At 46.3% G+C, this 15,626-nt stretch overlaps 1 protein-coding gene across 2 annotated transcripts in view; it reads left to right on the top strand.

The window, feature by feature from the left end:
* Positions 1 to 15,626, top strand: part of PSEN1 (presenilin 1) — a 69,358-nt gene that overhangs the window by 1,528 nt on the left and 52,204 nt on the right. The window contains exons 1-2 of one of the 2 annotated variants that reach the window (XM_019519120.1): positions 4,750 to 4,837; positions 14,605 to 14,714. In XM_019519120.1, the coding sequence (XP_019374665.1) occupies positions 14,637 to 14,714 (78 nt within the window). In that variant the 5' untranslated portion in view covers positions 4,750 to 4,837; positions 14,605 to 14,636. Of the gene's footprint in view, positions 1 to 4,696; positions 4,838 to 14,604; positions 14,715 to 15,626 lie in introns of those variants that run through there. The other variant, XM_019519119.1, reaches the window with a different exon arrangement.

Genomic DNA, 15,626 nt, shown 5'->3' with positions numbered 1-15,626 from the left:
TTTTTTTTTTTTTTTTGGGGGGGGTTTTTTTTTTTTTTTTTTTTTTTTGGTTCAGATGCAGGCTATAGCAGGGTGCTCAGTCTCTGGCCCATGGGCCAAATGCAACCTGCAAGGCCAGTGGGGCTCTCCACAGATTAGGGAATTTGGTGGTAGGGGAGTGGTGGCATTAAAAATGACCACCCTCCTCTGCTGCCAAATCCCAAACCGTGAGCCCCTTGCAACAGGTTGGGGCCAGATCATGCCGCCCTCCCCACCATCCCTGAAGCTAGATGGGGCTGGGTCACATCCCTTTCCCTCAGGGGGCTGGCTCAAGCCTCCTTCTCCACCTCCCTGCCCCATGGGTCTGGGTCAAGTCCCTTTTCCACCCCCCATAGGGCAGGGTTGGGGTTGGGCCATGCCCATTTCCATGCAAGGCTGGGCTATGCCATGCCCCCTGCAGAACCAGGTTGGAGCCAGGATGCCCCCTGTCCCCCTCCGCATGGCTGGATGGGGCCCTGCCATGACTGCCTTCTGCTGGATTGGGACCATCAGCTGGATCTGGCCCACTGATGGCCTCGGCATTGCCCATCTGGCCTGCTAGCCAAAAGGTTGAGCACCACTGGGCTATAGTAATTACTGTAAAGTTGAGTTAAGAGGACTTCATGAACTGGGTGTATAAGGGACCAAATGAAAACACTGAAGAAATCAAATCCTAGGTGAAATGCAACTTGTTGATTTCTTTAGCGCTATTTCAGATTTTAGGGTTGAGTCAAATAAATTCCACTAATGTAGCACCTGCTTGTACATCTGAACAGTGGGATCATTGAAATAGGCAGGTCACACTATCAGTTGTTCACACACTGCTGAATAACAGTAGTCAGTTAGGTTCTGTAAATTCCTTCATTGTGACTGATGTAGGAAGAGGGATGATTGTCCACACCTGTCTGGCCACTGACCTGGCCCACCAGATGTGCCAGACAGTTATTCTTGATGGTGTGACTCAAAGCCATTATCAGACCTGCTATGACTGGCTGTAAACTAACATCTCTTAGGTTGGCAGCAATGTTATATCTAGGGACCTGCTTTAATTGCCATGATATGAAACACTGTTCATGGGTTGGTTGAGGCATAAAAAGCAAATTCTGCATTTTTTTCCCAGATGTGCTCTGCTGACCCTGCCTGCCCCTCGGCATTCATTGGTGGAGAAACCTCAGCCAGGCAGGACAGATGAAAGGGTGTTTGCCATCTTGTCTGTTGGCTGCCCTTTGTGCAGCCCATTCCCTCAGTGCTGATTAGCAGAGAGACTGTGTTGGGATGAAGGGGCAGCTCTCGTCTGTTGCCTTTTGGGCCATCCCACCCTCTAGTGCCTTCCCTCCCCCAAGATGGGCTGCAGTGGCAGCGAGGACCACTGACTCCCACTGGAGAGCCAGCATTTTTCATTAAATTTTTAAAAAATTGATCTCACAGATAATCCCAGATTCTGCAGTTTCTGCAAAACTGAAATTCAGTAAACCCTCTAGTTGTATCTAGCAGTTTGTAATACATTTTTCAAACTGTGTTTTTGTTTTAATAGTACAATATCTGCCTTTCTTTGAGCATTAGACTGATTATTACTTACATCATCAGTCTGTTCACTTCAAGGAAAAGTTTAAAAGGTAAATTTACACTACTGCAGAACTGCTTTCGCATTTACAGGAAACGCACACTGTTGCTGAATAAAATGTCCTGCTAAGGTGTGTCTGTATGAAATGGCCCAGAGCTTGTTAATAAAAAAACAGTGGGATCATTTGTTTGCTTTTTTGTTGATTCTTTGAGATATAAAGAATAGGTTAATAACAAGATAGCATTTTTTCTTCCTTCTTTGTTCCTAATATAAAGGGATTCTAACTTAATCATGTGTCACAAGGCAACATGTTTGCTTACCTTTTATTCCTGCCATTTGACATGGTTAAATATAAAGAATTTTTCAAATTAAATTTACAACTAATTTTTAATTTTGACAATGCAGTAGTCAGTTTTGCTTTTGGTTGTACATAGTTTTATTTCCAGGTCCTTGGTGAGGTAATATCTGGGTTTTGGAAAGCTTATATTTATTTTTAAAGCTTATGTTTATTTTTGTTTTCTAAATTGTTTAAAAACATTTCTCTTGTCCTTATGCTGTATTCTTACAAAACATTAGTTCTGAGGCAATTAGACAGCAGCCTTCTATTACAATTTTTCAGCTACTGTTTTCTGTGATGCTTTCTGTCACAGTTACTGTCTGGACTCTGACTGTAGCCTCTGCATGATTCTCTGTCTTGCCCTTCCTTACCAGTGTTGAGGTTGAATCATGTCACTTTTCTACTCTCAAACTAGGACTTGGATAGATTACTGCATAAACAGTGACCTCTGGTATCACCGAGCAGGTCCAACTTGGATTTGGGCACCTACTTTTTTTCCTTTCAGAAACCTGTAGTAGTGGTATTGGCCAGTACTATTCTTAAAACAAAGTCTCTTTATTTAATATTTCAGTGGAACCGTTAGGTAAGAAGCATTTTGAAACAAACAGTGTATGTGCCTGTTTAGTCTTTTAATTTAGTGCTGCAAACTAGCTTAGATGAGCTTTTCCTAGGGTTGTACTGATAGAGATCTTTTTGGACTGATACTGATAGCCAGTTTTTAAGGAGGCATATCGGCTGATACCAATACTCAGCCCAGCAGCTTGATGAGCAGTGTCTGGCTGTTAAGTCTGTTGTGGTGGAAAGGGAAGGGGAACTGGCAGGGGGGGCAGATCAAGGCCCCTGCAGTGAGGGAGGGAGTGGGGTTCGAGCAGGTGCTGTCCAGCTGGGGCGGGGTGGGGTGAGGCAAGGTGTGGGACAGCCGCGGCTCATCCAGGGGGGCTGGGGAAGGGGAGCAGCCATGCAGGCAGGGGCTGCAGCCACCCCAAAATTTGCCATAGCCCACCCCAACTCCCCCCTCCCAGCACCACTGCCTGCCCTGAGTGCAGGCCAGCCCTGCCCCCCCCACCCCCACCGGGAAGAGCTCGGTGCTGCCCTGGCCCCAGCCAACAGTGGCAACCTGCCCTGCCCCGCCCCATGCAGATCTGGGGGCACATGTCCCCCATGCCCTTCCAGGGTGCGCACAGTGGCAGGAGCTGCCGTCCTCTTCCCTGTGCTCCCCAGGTGAGTCATGACTCTACCCGTGCCCTGCCCTGCCCTGCCCTGCCCTGCCCTGCCCTGGCTGGACAACACCTGACCCAGCCTCTGCCCCAGCTCCACTCCCTCCCTCACTGAAAGGGCTTTGATCTGCCCACCCCTACGCCCCTTCCCTCCCACTTCCCCTTCTACAACAACAGACTTACCAGCTGGACACAGCTCTCCAAACTACTGGGCTGCACTCCTTGCTGCCTACATGCTGTGCTGCGGCTGCGTGCATGCATAGGGCATTTACTGGCTATGTTATCAGCCATATCAGGCAAAAAATGCCAATTTCCAATGCAGTCAATCTTTTTTATGTTGGTGCCGATCCAATATCAGACCAATGTATCGGTGCATCTCTAGCTTGTATTTTTGCAAATAAAGAAAACTGAACCAGCTTTCATTGTCCTAGCAAACCTAAATCAAGCGGTGTTTTTGCTTCTGTCTTAATCAAAGTGAGTTGGGTGCTTTCACTGAAGTAGATGGAAGTTATTAAGAGTGCTTGCTTACTCTGGCACTGTCTGTTGAGGTTCCTTAAATGTAAATGACTTTCAGAACCACTTTCTCTCTTATCCAGGTAGACTTAAAGGGTCAAAGCCTTTTCCATATCTTGTAATACTATGCCTATGACGCTTCCACGCTGAGTATTGTTTAAAGCATCCTCACGTTTGTCATATGTCATACATCTCTCATGCCTGTTTTGGGTGGCGTTCCTATATTCTCCTGTCTTTTGAAGTCTTGGTTTCCACTTCTGGTTTTCAGTTTAGTTTCAGTGCAAATTCACATCTTACTGTTTTTTATATCAGGACTTGTGTATATTTTAAACAGTCATTCAGTCATGTTTTTATAAATTCATCCAACTGTTATTTGTTGAGGAAATAAATATGCTTTAATACCTGAGAGCTTCTTGAAAGTTTTTTTGTTTTTAATAATTCATTTGAAGTATTTTTTTGTAACTCCAGACAGCTGCCAGATGATTATGGAGTACTAAGCACTGTATGTCATAATCGGGTTTTCAAATGTCATGATTAAAAACTGTATACTCGCCGCACTGATTTAAGGAGCTGAAAAGTCTGTAGCTAGAAAATTAATGAATCGGGGAAGAAAAACTCTACCAATGTACTATCACTTGACTAGTATGGTGCATGGTAGTGGACCTAGGTAAAACTGTCTAAAACCTAGGTTAAAATGTTCTAACTCTTGACAGTTTAATTAAATATTCAAGCACACAGTAACTTTGTGAAAAGATGTATAACATTTTTGTGTGAATGCTCAAGGTGGGTTACAGCTTTTACCCTATATCTTGAATTAATTTACTTTGCACTTAGTGTAATGGGTGATGGTCTACTTTCATAAATCTTGAAGCATATTTATGCTGGTAAATGCCAGTCAAGATATTCATAAAATTATTCTGTAGTTCTACATCACCACAGAGATGATGGGGAAAATGGTTAACTTTGCTTTATGTGAATGATTTAAAAAAAACAAACACCTCTGATATACATGCAAATAGAACCTTAATGCATTTCTTTTTCTTGCAGTGTCTCGAGAGATATCTGTGTTGCATAGCAATAAGTGATTTTTGCAGAGCTGCTCCAATGACGGAACTATCTGCACACTTACCTCAGTTCCAGCATGGGCAGCTGACAGAAAACTTCCCTGACAGCCACCTGAGCAATACTGTATGTAACAAGCTACCTCGTTATTACCTGGCAGAATCTAAAACTATAATGAATAATCAAGGTGGATTAAGATATCAGTTAAGAGTTCTAAAAATCCGTTGTTTGTCAAAATGGTTCTTTTTGTCTTGGGTACTACAATGATAAGCATCATAGAAATGGTAATAAATAACCATAAACAAAAGCTTAGTGCTCTAAGTTTATTTTTGAATAGAAGCATATTTCTCTTGCTCTTTCTCCCACATCTTCTTAGTCATGGGACACAAATATTTGACAGGAGACTTCAAGATCTAATTTGAATCTAACTTTCAAGATATGACTTAAAGATCTAGCTTTCTTTTGGCTAGAAATCAAATCAGTTATGTTTTAGATTTGTATTTTTATTTTTGAATTAAGTATTCAGAAAGTAAGTAACTTGCTTTTGCTTTTTTCAGTTTTGGGATTTTCCTCCCATGTCCTATGCATGTTCACTTATTTTTGTCTGTTTAAAGTATATATTCTGATTGTCCACCTATCCCTATTTTCCAAGATTTTGCCTGCAGAATAAACTGCCAGCCAGTGTTGTTCTGTTTGAACTTCTGGTGAACTTGAGCATTGATACTAGTCTAATTAGGGTTTAGAGCAGGGGTGTGCAATTATTTTGGGCGGAGGGCTGCTTACCCAGTGTTGGCAAGCTGTCGAGGACCACATGGGTAGCCCTACCCCTTTACAGGTGCCCCACCCCATGGTCACCATCTTGGGACCAGTGTCCCAATGTCTTGGGACCAATGTCTCAGGGCCAGCACTGGCGGGGCCCAGAGTGGGGTGCAGGTTGGCAGGGGTCTGTGGAGCCGGGCTGGGCTACACCAGCAGGGAGAGGGGGACGCTAGCCTGGCTCCATAGAGCCCCCACCGGCCAGGACCCTGTACTCCTGCCAGGTGCTGGTCCTGGGGCACCAGTGTGGGCCCTGTGCACCTGCTCACTCCCAGCAACCTCCATCCCCACAGTACAGGTGGGGGGCAGTGTGCAGCCCCGACCCCCTGCTCCCCAGCAGGGAATGAGCTGGTGCTGAGCATGGGGGAAAAGCAGCCCCTCCCCTGCCCCATAGCTGGCGCTCCCTGCTGCAGCCACTTGTAGCCCACAGGGGAGGGGCTGCTTTTCCCTGTGCTCAGCACCAGTTTGTAACCCACCCCTGCTGCCAGCCTGGGCCCCATGCCAGCTCCGGGCTCACCTGTTGGGGCTGCGCACGACAGCAGCAGTTTCAGCCCCCCAGCTTGTCACGCTAGTCAGTGTCTGCCACCGCCACCTCTTGGCTGCCCAGCGCGTGGTCCTCCCCTGCCCTTCCCCTCCCCCATTACCAGAGTTTCCGGTTCTGGTGCAGCTACATGGTCACAGGCCAAAAGCCTCTGCTGGGACTTCTGGCTGGGGGGCGAGGCTGGGCGGGTCTTGCTGTTGTGGGAGCCTGCCAGGCTTCCCCTGGGTCCTACTGACAGGAACCAAGGGCAGATAGATACTAATTTTCTAAATTTTTTTAGGGGCCTTGCAGGCTGGATATAATGGCCTCATGGGCTGAATCCAGCCCGCAGGCCGTATTTTGCCCATCCCTAGTTTAGAGACTATTCTTCTTGTGCTACTTGAGAAGTGTTCTGTGCAGTAGCAGTACTGTCATTTATCTCCCAACATGGGAATCCTAAGTGTAAGGACTTAGCAGAAGTGCTTGCAAATACAAGCTGTCATAACTCTGTGACCATTTGGAACCCTCTGCAGAAATTGCATATTGCCATTTAAGGTGTAACACCTCCCATTGTTATGTTTTTAAATGGCCATTAGGAATGAGTTTGTTACTGCATCCACCAGAGCATTTTACAGACAATTTCTCTGGAAACTTCAGTCTTTACTGGTTGATTGATTTTTTGGGGGAGCATACTATATACAAACAATGGGAAACAAGCATTTAGATCAAAAATGTTTCTGCTTACATCAATTAAAAACACAGTTGGGGAAAAAGTTATTTTCAGTTGTACTGTATATTTATCTCCCTTGTGGTAAACAACTTAAAAATAATGACATCAGCTTAAGGTCAAGTGTTATATCTTGAACTCTATGCACAGTCCTTAACATATAGGAGGACCTTATGGTGCATACCACATGCTGTTGGAACAGTTACCAGATAAGTGGTTGTAGAACAGTGGTTCCCAGTTCTAATCAGTATATGAACTGAACTCTCCCAGCCAAATTCCATGAAACTTCCCACCCCTATTTTTGAAATTTCTTTGATTTTTATATATATAATATCCAAAAATGTGAAAGGTTTATTGCACCCAAAAATAGAGCTGAAATTTTTTACAAGGGCTGTTGGGTTTCTCATAGTGTCTTCTGCTCCTTGACAAAGTTATTTGTCTGCATTTGCAGTAAAGACCAAGTTCTTCCATTCTAATCATATAAACATCTCTGTGGCAACCATATACAGCAATCACATTCTTCTGTGTATGCAAATACTACTGTTAGGGAAATATTAATATGTTTCTAGTTGCCTTTAGTGTAGGGGATCTAGGGACCTTTTTATGTAAAAAGCTGATCACACTAACTGCTTCTCTGTTTCATTTAATCGTTCTTGCTAGTCGTATTCCTTTTGGTCCACTGCATGTGCTGCCACCTGGATCTGTTCCTCACTCTCCCTTACATGTGTTGGAAATAAAGATGATTTGCACCAATTGACTGCCATTTCTGGGCATGTTATCAAAAAGGGCTACAAGAATCACAAATATTGTTTCATACTACTGCTGCTTTTAGATTGCTAATGTTATTCACACAATAAATGGAAACTATGATAGAGGGTAGTGGAGTAAAATTGTACTGGAAACACACCCTGATTTTTTTTCCCCCAACCCTCCCCCTGCTTCCTGCCTGAGACCCTAGGCAAGATGTAATGTAATAAGCTTTCCCCACTTCCATCAGTCAGAAGGCTTAGGGAGAATAGAAGAGGCAACACTTCTTCAGACTTTCTGCAGCTAGAAAGTTACTGAGTTGCATTCTAGCCACAGGCAAATGTGGAAGGGAGAACCTCTAATCAGGCCTCAAGGACTAAGTGATCGAAGTCCCAACACCCTTCCCAGGAGCAGCATGCCTACCTCCTGCCTGTCTGTCTCTCCTTCCCCTCCACCAATTATATAAATCTTTGTCAGGATTTGTAGTGGTCTGATGAACTGGGCACTGAGACCCCTCATAGAGCTCCATGGATTAGATACCTGCTCTATTCAGCTCTAGATTCTAATGCTGTAGTCAGAAAGCACTTCAGACTGTGCTGGGAAATGCTGCAGTTGTGGACAGATCCTGGATTACAGCAAGAAGGGTGCAACCTTGCTCTCCAGCATGTCAGCACAGTTGCTGCCAGTGCTCCATGTGTGCTGTGAGTTCTGAACTCACCATTTGGTCGGCACAGATTCTTCCTGGACCCCTGCTTTTCCATGGCTTCGGAGCAGAGGGAGTGAGCCAATGTTTGCCCTTGTAATAAACCCCACAACCCCAGGAACTGGCACAGGAAGTTGAAAAGAAAGGTTCCCAACTTTATGCAGAAAATGCTGGGGATTAGGGTCACAAGACAGTGGGCTAGGGAGTAATAAACAAATGCAAGTAGATAAACATTAATGTTAAAGTACACATGCTTAGAGACTGAATAACAGATAACAAACAATAACACTGTGATGTATTCATTCAAAAACAAGGAACTAGTAACATGCACTAGTACAAAGGTACAAACACTGAAAGAATCTTATACCCCTGCCACACCTCTAGAGGTGTCCAGAACCAGTCTCTAGTCCTGAGGGCACTCAGTTTCTGTCTGCGTGTCCCTGTCCTGCTGCTACAGTCCAACAGTTCTAGCTCCATCATTTCTCCAGTCAGGCATTTCCCCTCTGCCACTGTGTGTGCTCTGTTGCTGCTTCCCGTGATTTGCTCCTGCTTCCTTTGTCTTTTGTCTCCCAGGTTCAGGGACGTTTGGGAGTTGTAGTTGCATGCAGTTAGCACAGTTTTGCAGGTCATGTTGTTAGTGTTCCCCCTGCTGTCAGACATCTACATTACAGTGCATTACATTTAGCTTACATCTTCCCTTTGTGTCTGCCTGCCCCACATCTTCCTCACTTCCCCGTCTGCTCTGAATCAGCAGCTGGGAAAAAGAGGAAACAAGCGGTGGCAGTGCTTGCCTGCTGAGCTCTGAGATTGCATGAAAGCAGAGCCTGTGGCCAGAGCCTGTGTTGATCAGCTGGTGAGCTTAGAGCTCAAGGCATGTGCATGCCACAGTTGGAGGGGGATGCCGTTGCACTGCCTTACCTCCCTGGATTAACCCCTCGCTGCAGTGAAAACATTCTTGACTCACTTGGTCCCACAGAGCATGCACCAAATACTCTGTTTAGCATGCTTAAGTTCACTGTCAGTCTGAGGGTGTATATTGACATATAGCCAGTCCTGTTGAAATAGCTGCTACATTGCATGTTTATAGTATTTTACATGGGCAAAGTAGAAATAAGTGGGTATAACATTTTCACAGCTGCACACCCTAACATGCCCTAGGTGCCATGCTTTTCATGGTGTAATGTTGGAACTTGTGCCACTGGACAAAAAGGAACTTTTTGTTTTTGCTTGGCCTAAGGCAAAAGAAGAGAGAGGCTTGCTATTGTTGTAATGCTGTGAGCTTGTGTGCAAGGAATGCAAAACTTGCTGGTTCCCGTGTCTCATTTTTGCTGGTGTGATTTTTTTTGTTTGTTTGTTTGTTTGTTTTTGGTTTTTTTGCAGCAGTAGCTTTATTAGCCTGTTGAGGAGTGATAAGTCCTGCTAGTGATCCTGCCAAAAGGATGGTGCTTCCTGTGTTGAGTCCTCAAGATGCTAGGAATAAACTATAAAATTGGAGGGGGGGATTAAAGACAACCCTCTAATACTTTGTTATAATTTTCCAGGTACAGAATGTAATTATTAGGTGTTGTCTTATATGTAGGGTTGTCTTACATTTGAGTATACATGGTAATTAGTGGACCATGCATTTTTTATAATACTAAATATATATGCACATTGGGTGTGGTCCTTAGCCAGTGGCTTTGTTGTTGGTTTTGTAGGCCTGCCATGTCCTGATTTCTAGGTTTTCCTTGTGACACAACAGCACTTCCTGGGTTGTGGTGCCTTTGATAGTATTGCAAGAGGATATTTTGCTCCCTGCTCTGACTCTTGATATCCAGTTATTTATTTGCTGCTTCTTTCAAATAGATGCACTGATATATCGGTGCCATATTGGATTGGCACCGATAAAAGGAAAATTAACATTATTGGCTATTGGTTTATTTTGCTGATGTAGTTGATAAGGTACTGATAAATAAAATATGCCTTCTGGCCAGGGTCCCCAGACACTCTGTGTATGAGCACAGCTGCCAGAAGCACAGCCAGGTATTGTGGTGAGCAGCCCCCTGCAGGTAAGTGTGTGGAGGGGAAGGTATGGGGGGATTGATTGAGGCCCCCATGGTGATGGAGGGAGTGGGGCAGAGGCTGGGGCTGGGGGAGCTGCCCAGCCAGGCCAATGAATGGGACCCTGGAACCAGGGTGGGGAGCAGGATGGAGCCACAGGCGGCTTGTCCAGGGGCCATGAGGGGAGAGGAGGGGGATGGCTCCCTGCTGCTGTGTGCACCCCTGGGGGAGGCATGGGGGGCATGTGCCCCCCGCATTTGTGTGAAGGGTGAGGGCAGATGTCGGCTGCCCACTGTGGGCTTGGGGATTTCTGCTCTGTGCCTTTGCCCCAGGAGCCATGCGCTAGCTGCACATCCCCTACCCATCCAGCAACAGTGGCAGTGGCAAGTTGTACCTCCCACCCCCAAGCAGGTTGGGGACACTGTGGCCAGTGTGCAGTTCTCGGGGCAAAGGCAGTGGGATGGCAAGCCCCTAGCCCACAGCAAGCAGCCTGCATCCACTGTTACCCTGCTCAGCTCTGCTCCTAAAAGTGTCCCCACAGTTAAGGATGGTGGCAGTGGCACTTGAATTAAAGCTCATTTAACAAGCTTTAGTTCAAGCGCCGCTGCCGCCATTTTTAAGCACTGATCCCCTGTGCCGCCTGCAGCTCTGTCCCACTCCCTGCTCCAGCCCCGGCCCCACTCCTTTCTTCACCGTGGGAGGGCCTCGATCTGGCCCCTCCATGCCCCTTCCCTTCCACAGACATACCTGCAGGGAGCTGCTCTCCACACTGCCCGGCTGTGCTCCTGTAAATCAGCTATTGGATCGGTATTGGCCGGTCTAGCTGATGAATAATCAGCTATCAGTACCGGCCAAGAAAATCTCTATTGGTGTACCCCCTACTTCGAAAGAATGGTCAGCACCTCATGTCAGCTCACCTCTAAATTTAAATCTAGACATTTAAGAAACCAAGAGTTACTTGAAAGAAGATTAAAAGAAAGTAAGTTAAACTAAAGAAGACATGGCTAATTCCAGGGTCCACAACAAGAACTAGGGATATCATCCTAACAGAAATCTTGCCTTACGGCAGCCAACATGGTGCGGACAAACCCTTCAGGTTTTTTTGTATCTATTAATTAGATTGTATGCCCTGACTAATGGACGTCTGGTAAATCATTCAAGGTCTTTCCCTAGCTTTTCCTGTCCTTGACTGAAGTGATTCATAGATTGTTAGGAGCTGGAAGGGACTTCACAAGGTCATCAGGTCCAACCCCCTACACTAGGCAGGAAAGACACCTGGGATCAGGTGACCCCAGTGAGGTGATCATCCAGTCTCCTCTTGAAGATTTCCAGGTTAGGTGATTACACCACCTCTGGAGGGAGTTTATTCCACAGTCTGGACACCCTAACTGTGAAGAAGTTTTTCCTAGTGTTAAGCCTGAAACAGTCTTCCAGGTGTTTGTGGCCATTACTCCTGGTTTTCCCCAAGGGTGCTGTGAACAGTTGTTCACTGAGCCCTTGATGTGTTCCCCTGATGTAGCAGTAAGCTGCTACCAAGTCCTATTTCAGTGTTCTCTCTTTTTTTGGGCTGAAGAGACCCAAGTCCCTCAGCCTTTCCTTGTATGGTTTGCCTTGCAAGTCTGATCATATGGGTGGCTCTTCGGACTCTCTCAAGCTTTTCCACCTCCTTGTTGAAGCGTTGCACCCAGAACTGGTTGCAGTACTCCAGCTGCAGTCTCACCAATGCTGAGTAAACCACTTCCTTGGTTTTGCTTGAGATGCATCAGTTGATGCCTACCAAAGTATTGTTTGCCCTTCTGGCTGCAACATCACGCTGACGGCTCATGTTCTGTTATTACCCCTAGGTCCCTTTCAGTCGTGGTGCTAGTCAGTTTAGTGCCACCGGGCCTGTAAGTATGTTGGGGATTGTTCGTCCCCAGATGGAGCACTTTACACTTTTCAATGTTGAACTCCACCTAGTTCTGATCTGCCCAACTTGCGATCCTGTCTAGGTCCACCTATATCTGAAGCCTGTTTTCAAGCGTAACCACACTCCCCCAAAGTTTGGTGTCGTCTGTGAACTTGGCCAGTGAGCTCTTCACCCCCACACCCAAATCATTGATAAAGATGTTGAAAAGCACTGGACCAAGCATGGACTCCTGAGGGACACCACTGGCCACTTCTCTCCAGGACAACACAGATTCATTAGAACTCTCTGGGTCCTACCCCGTAGCCAGCTTCCTACCCACCTAACTAACAAGCAGTTAAGCCCGCAATCCTCCAATATTCCCATGAGAACATCGTGGGATACCAGATCAAAGGCCTTTTGGAGGTCTAGGTATACAAGGTTGACCTCCTCTCTCTTATCCAGGTGGCAAGTTTCCTGATCGTAGAAGGAGATGAGCTTGATAAGACGAGACCTGTCTGAGACGAAGCCGTGCTGGCTCTTGTTCAGAATTGTATCTTCTGCAAGCGTATCACACACAAACTCTTTGATGAATTTTTTCCAGGATTTTCCCTGGGATAGAAGTTAAACTAATTGGCCTATAGTTGCCCGGGTCCTTTCTCCTCCCCTTCTTTAAGATGGGCACATTGGCCCTCTTCCAGTCTTCAGGCACCTCCCCCAAGCACCAAGAATTTTGGAAGAGTTTCACCAGAGGTCCTGCAATGATTTTGGCCAGCTCCTTCAGCACTCTTGGATGATGTTCATCTGGTCCTGCTGACTGGTCCTGTCTAACTTTCCTAAATGATCACGCACCAGCTCAATGTCAACAGTAGGAAGGCAGTCATTCCTACCATGCCCATTCTGAACCCTATCTAGTATGATTTTCCCTTTAGTTCAGTGAAATACTGAAGCAAAGTAGTCATTCAGGAATTCAGTTTTCTCCTGCGTGTTGGTAACCAACTGTCCTCAGTTGTTAAGCAGTGTCCCCATGCTTCCATTTGTTTTCCTCCTGTTCCCTACATATCTAAAGGAGGACTTCTTATTGTCCTTGATTTCTGTTGCTAGTTTAAATTCACTTGCCACCTTAGCTTTTCTAGTCTGCTCCCTGCAAGTGCAGGCCGTTATTGTGTAGTCCTCCTTGGGGACTGTCCCAGGCTTCCCTTGTTTGTGTGCCTCTTCTTTTTCAAAAGGACCATGATATCCTTATTAAGCCAATAGGGCTTACCAGCCCATCTGCTACCTTTCCTCTGCATAGGAATGGACTCTTTTTGTGCTTCGAGGATCATGTCCTTGAGGAACCGACCACTCTTCATGCTCTCCTTTCACCTTTGGTCCCTGGTCCTGCAGTGCTCCCCTTACTATTGCCCTGAGCCTGTTGAAATTAGCTTTTCTGAAGTCTTAAACTTCAACCCTGCTAGCTGATTTGCCTGCTTTGTGACGGACAGTGAACATGGTGGTTTCATGGCTGCTGTTGTACAGGGTGTCCTCTGTATTCAAGGCACTCGCCAGATCCTGTCCTTTGGCCAAGGCCAAGTCTAGGCAAGCGTTGCCTTTGGTTGGCTCATGCATTTCCTGAATCAGGTAGAGCTCTTCAATACAGTTCAGGAAGCAGTGCAACCGATTTGACTTAGCTGAGTGTTCCTCCCGAAAGATGTGTGCATAATTGAAGTCATCCATGACGGCCATGTCCCATGCGCAGGCGGCCTCTGCCAGTTCTTGAGAGAACTCCAGATTGAGCTCCTCCCCCTGGTTTGGTGGTCTGTAGTATAAACCTACAGTTAGGTCTCTCTCACCACATCCTCCCCCCCCCATAGTTTGACCCAGAGGGTTTAGAGCCACTCTTCTGTGGAGCCGAAGTCGGCCTCCAAGGAGGTGTATTGCTCCCTCGCATAGAGACCTACATCTCCACCTTTCTTCCCTACTCAGTCTCTTCCGTCCAGGGTGTAGGCCTCTATGGCTACGTTCCAGGCATTGATTTTTTTAGATTATTTTATATGTACAGTACACATCAATATCCTTTATTCTATATATGCACAACAATATCCTGGTGTGTATTAAGTGATTTTTCTTGAACAATACTCAGTGGGATAACATTCTGAGCCTTGCACACCACCAGTTCAGATTTCTGCTTGTCAGATGACCCTTAAAAGCTCATTTAAAAATAACTCCTCCCATGACAGTCATATATGGGAGCTAATAAGGGGAAGGGGAAAAAGAATCCAGCAATCTTTATCGCATATTCCAGGGCCTTATCTGTTGTTCAGATGCTTTGCCCTGGGTTTGCTATTAACTACGTTTCTCGATAGGAAGAAAAGCACTTTTATCTTTGACTTTATTCATTCACTTCTAAGTATACAGTTCATAGTTTACATTCACCTCAGTTGTTACAGTAGTATTGGCTTTGTTGTGACTTCAGCTCCAGATTTTTCAGTCTTTGGAACTTAAACTATGTCTGAGAAAAGCAAGGAAGTTGTCCCTTTACTTTCACTACAACAAGAATCCTTCGCTCTCTGTAATGCTAACCAGGTATGAAAGGTATATGCCTTTCGTTCCATTAGGGCTCGATTTGCATGTTGCGTGTACGTTGTGCCTTTGATCAAATGCTTGAAAGGACTTTTTATATACTAATAGTTAGGGGTCCACCAATATGTTGGTTGGCTATTGGATCGGCACTGATAAAGGAGAAATTATGTTATTGCTTTTTGACTTTTTTTGGTTGTTGTAGCTGATTAATTATGGCCGTGTGCCCGGAGCACCCTGGGGAACATAAGTGTGGTCCCTGTGCCCTGTCACTGGCCTGAGCCCGTGACAGACTACAGGTCCTGGCCAGCACTGGGAGGGGACATTGGGGAGCAGTCACAAAGCACTCAGCAACAAAAAGGCCGTTACTGGTTCCTGCAGCTGCTGCCATGGTAACGCCTGAGCGCTGGGGCTACCACAGAGACATTGGGCTACACATAGGTGGGGTAAGGTGCTGCACGAAGGACATTTCACTCCACTGGTCACTGGACGCTTTTGCAAGAGCATCTTCTCCCCAGCAGCTGTGGGAGCTTGGCTGTGTGGGGCCTGCCAGCACTGAAACAGTGGTGTTCTCTGGGGCTCCAGACATTCTTGGCACTGCTGTCCATGCAAGGGTCCACCCCACCTGCCTAGGACGGCAGCCCAGGCTGCACAGAAGCAGCGTGGGAATAAGGCGGTCACCACCTTCCTCATCAAGGTCCAGAGTAGGCAGGAGGTGTGCATGTGTTATAAATGCAGGCCCTACGAGGAGAGGCTCCGGGACCTGAACGTGTTCAGCCTCCACAAGAGAAGGCTGAGGGGGGGGATCTAGTGGCCTGTTACAAGCTAGTCAAAGGGGACCAGCAGGCATTGGGGGAGTCCCTGTTCCCCCGAACGCTACCAGGAGTGACTAGAAATACCAGTCACAAGCTGGCAGAG

The sequence above is a fragment of the Gavialis gangeticus genome, unplaced genomic scaffold, assembly GCF_001723915.1.
Source record: "Gavialis gangeticus isolate Ggan-Ray unplaced genomic scaffold, GavGan_comp1, whole genome shotgun sequence".
Classification (NCBI taxonomy): domain Eukaryota; kingdom Metazoa; phylum Chordata; order Crocodylia; family Gavialidae; genus Gavialis; species Gavialis gangeticus.
Note: the sequence above shows the minus strand (reverse complement) of the source record. Positions and strands in the feature narration are given on the sequence as shown.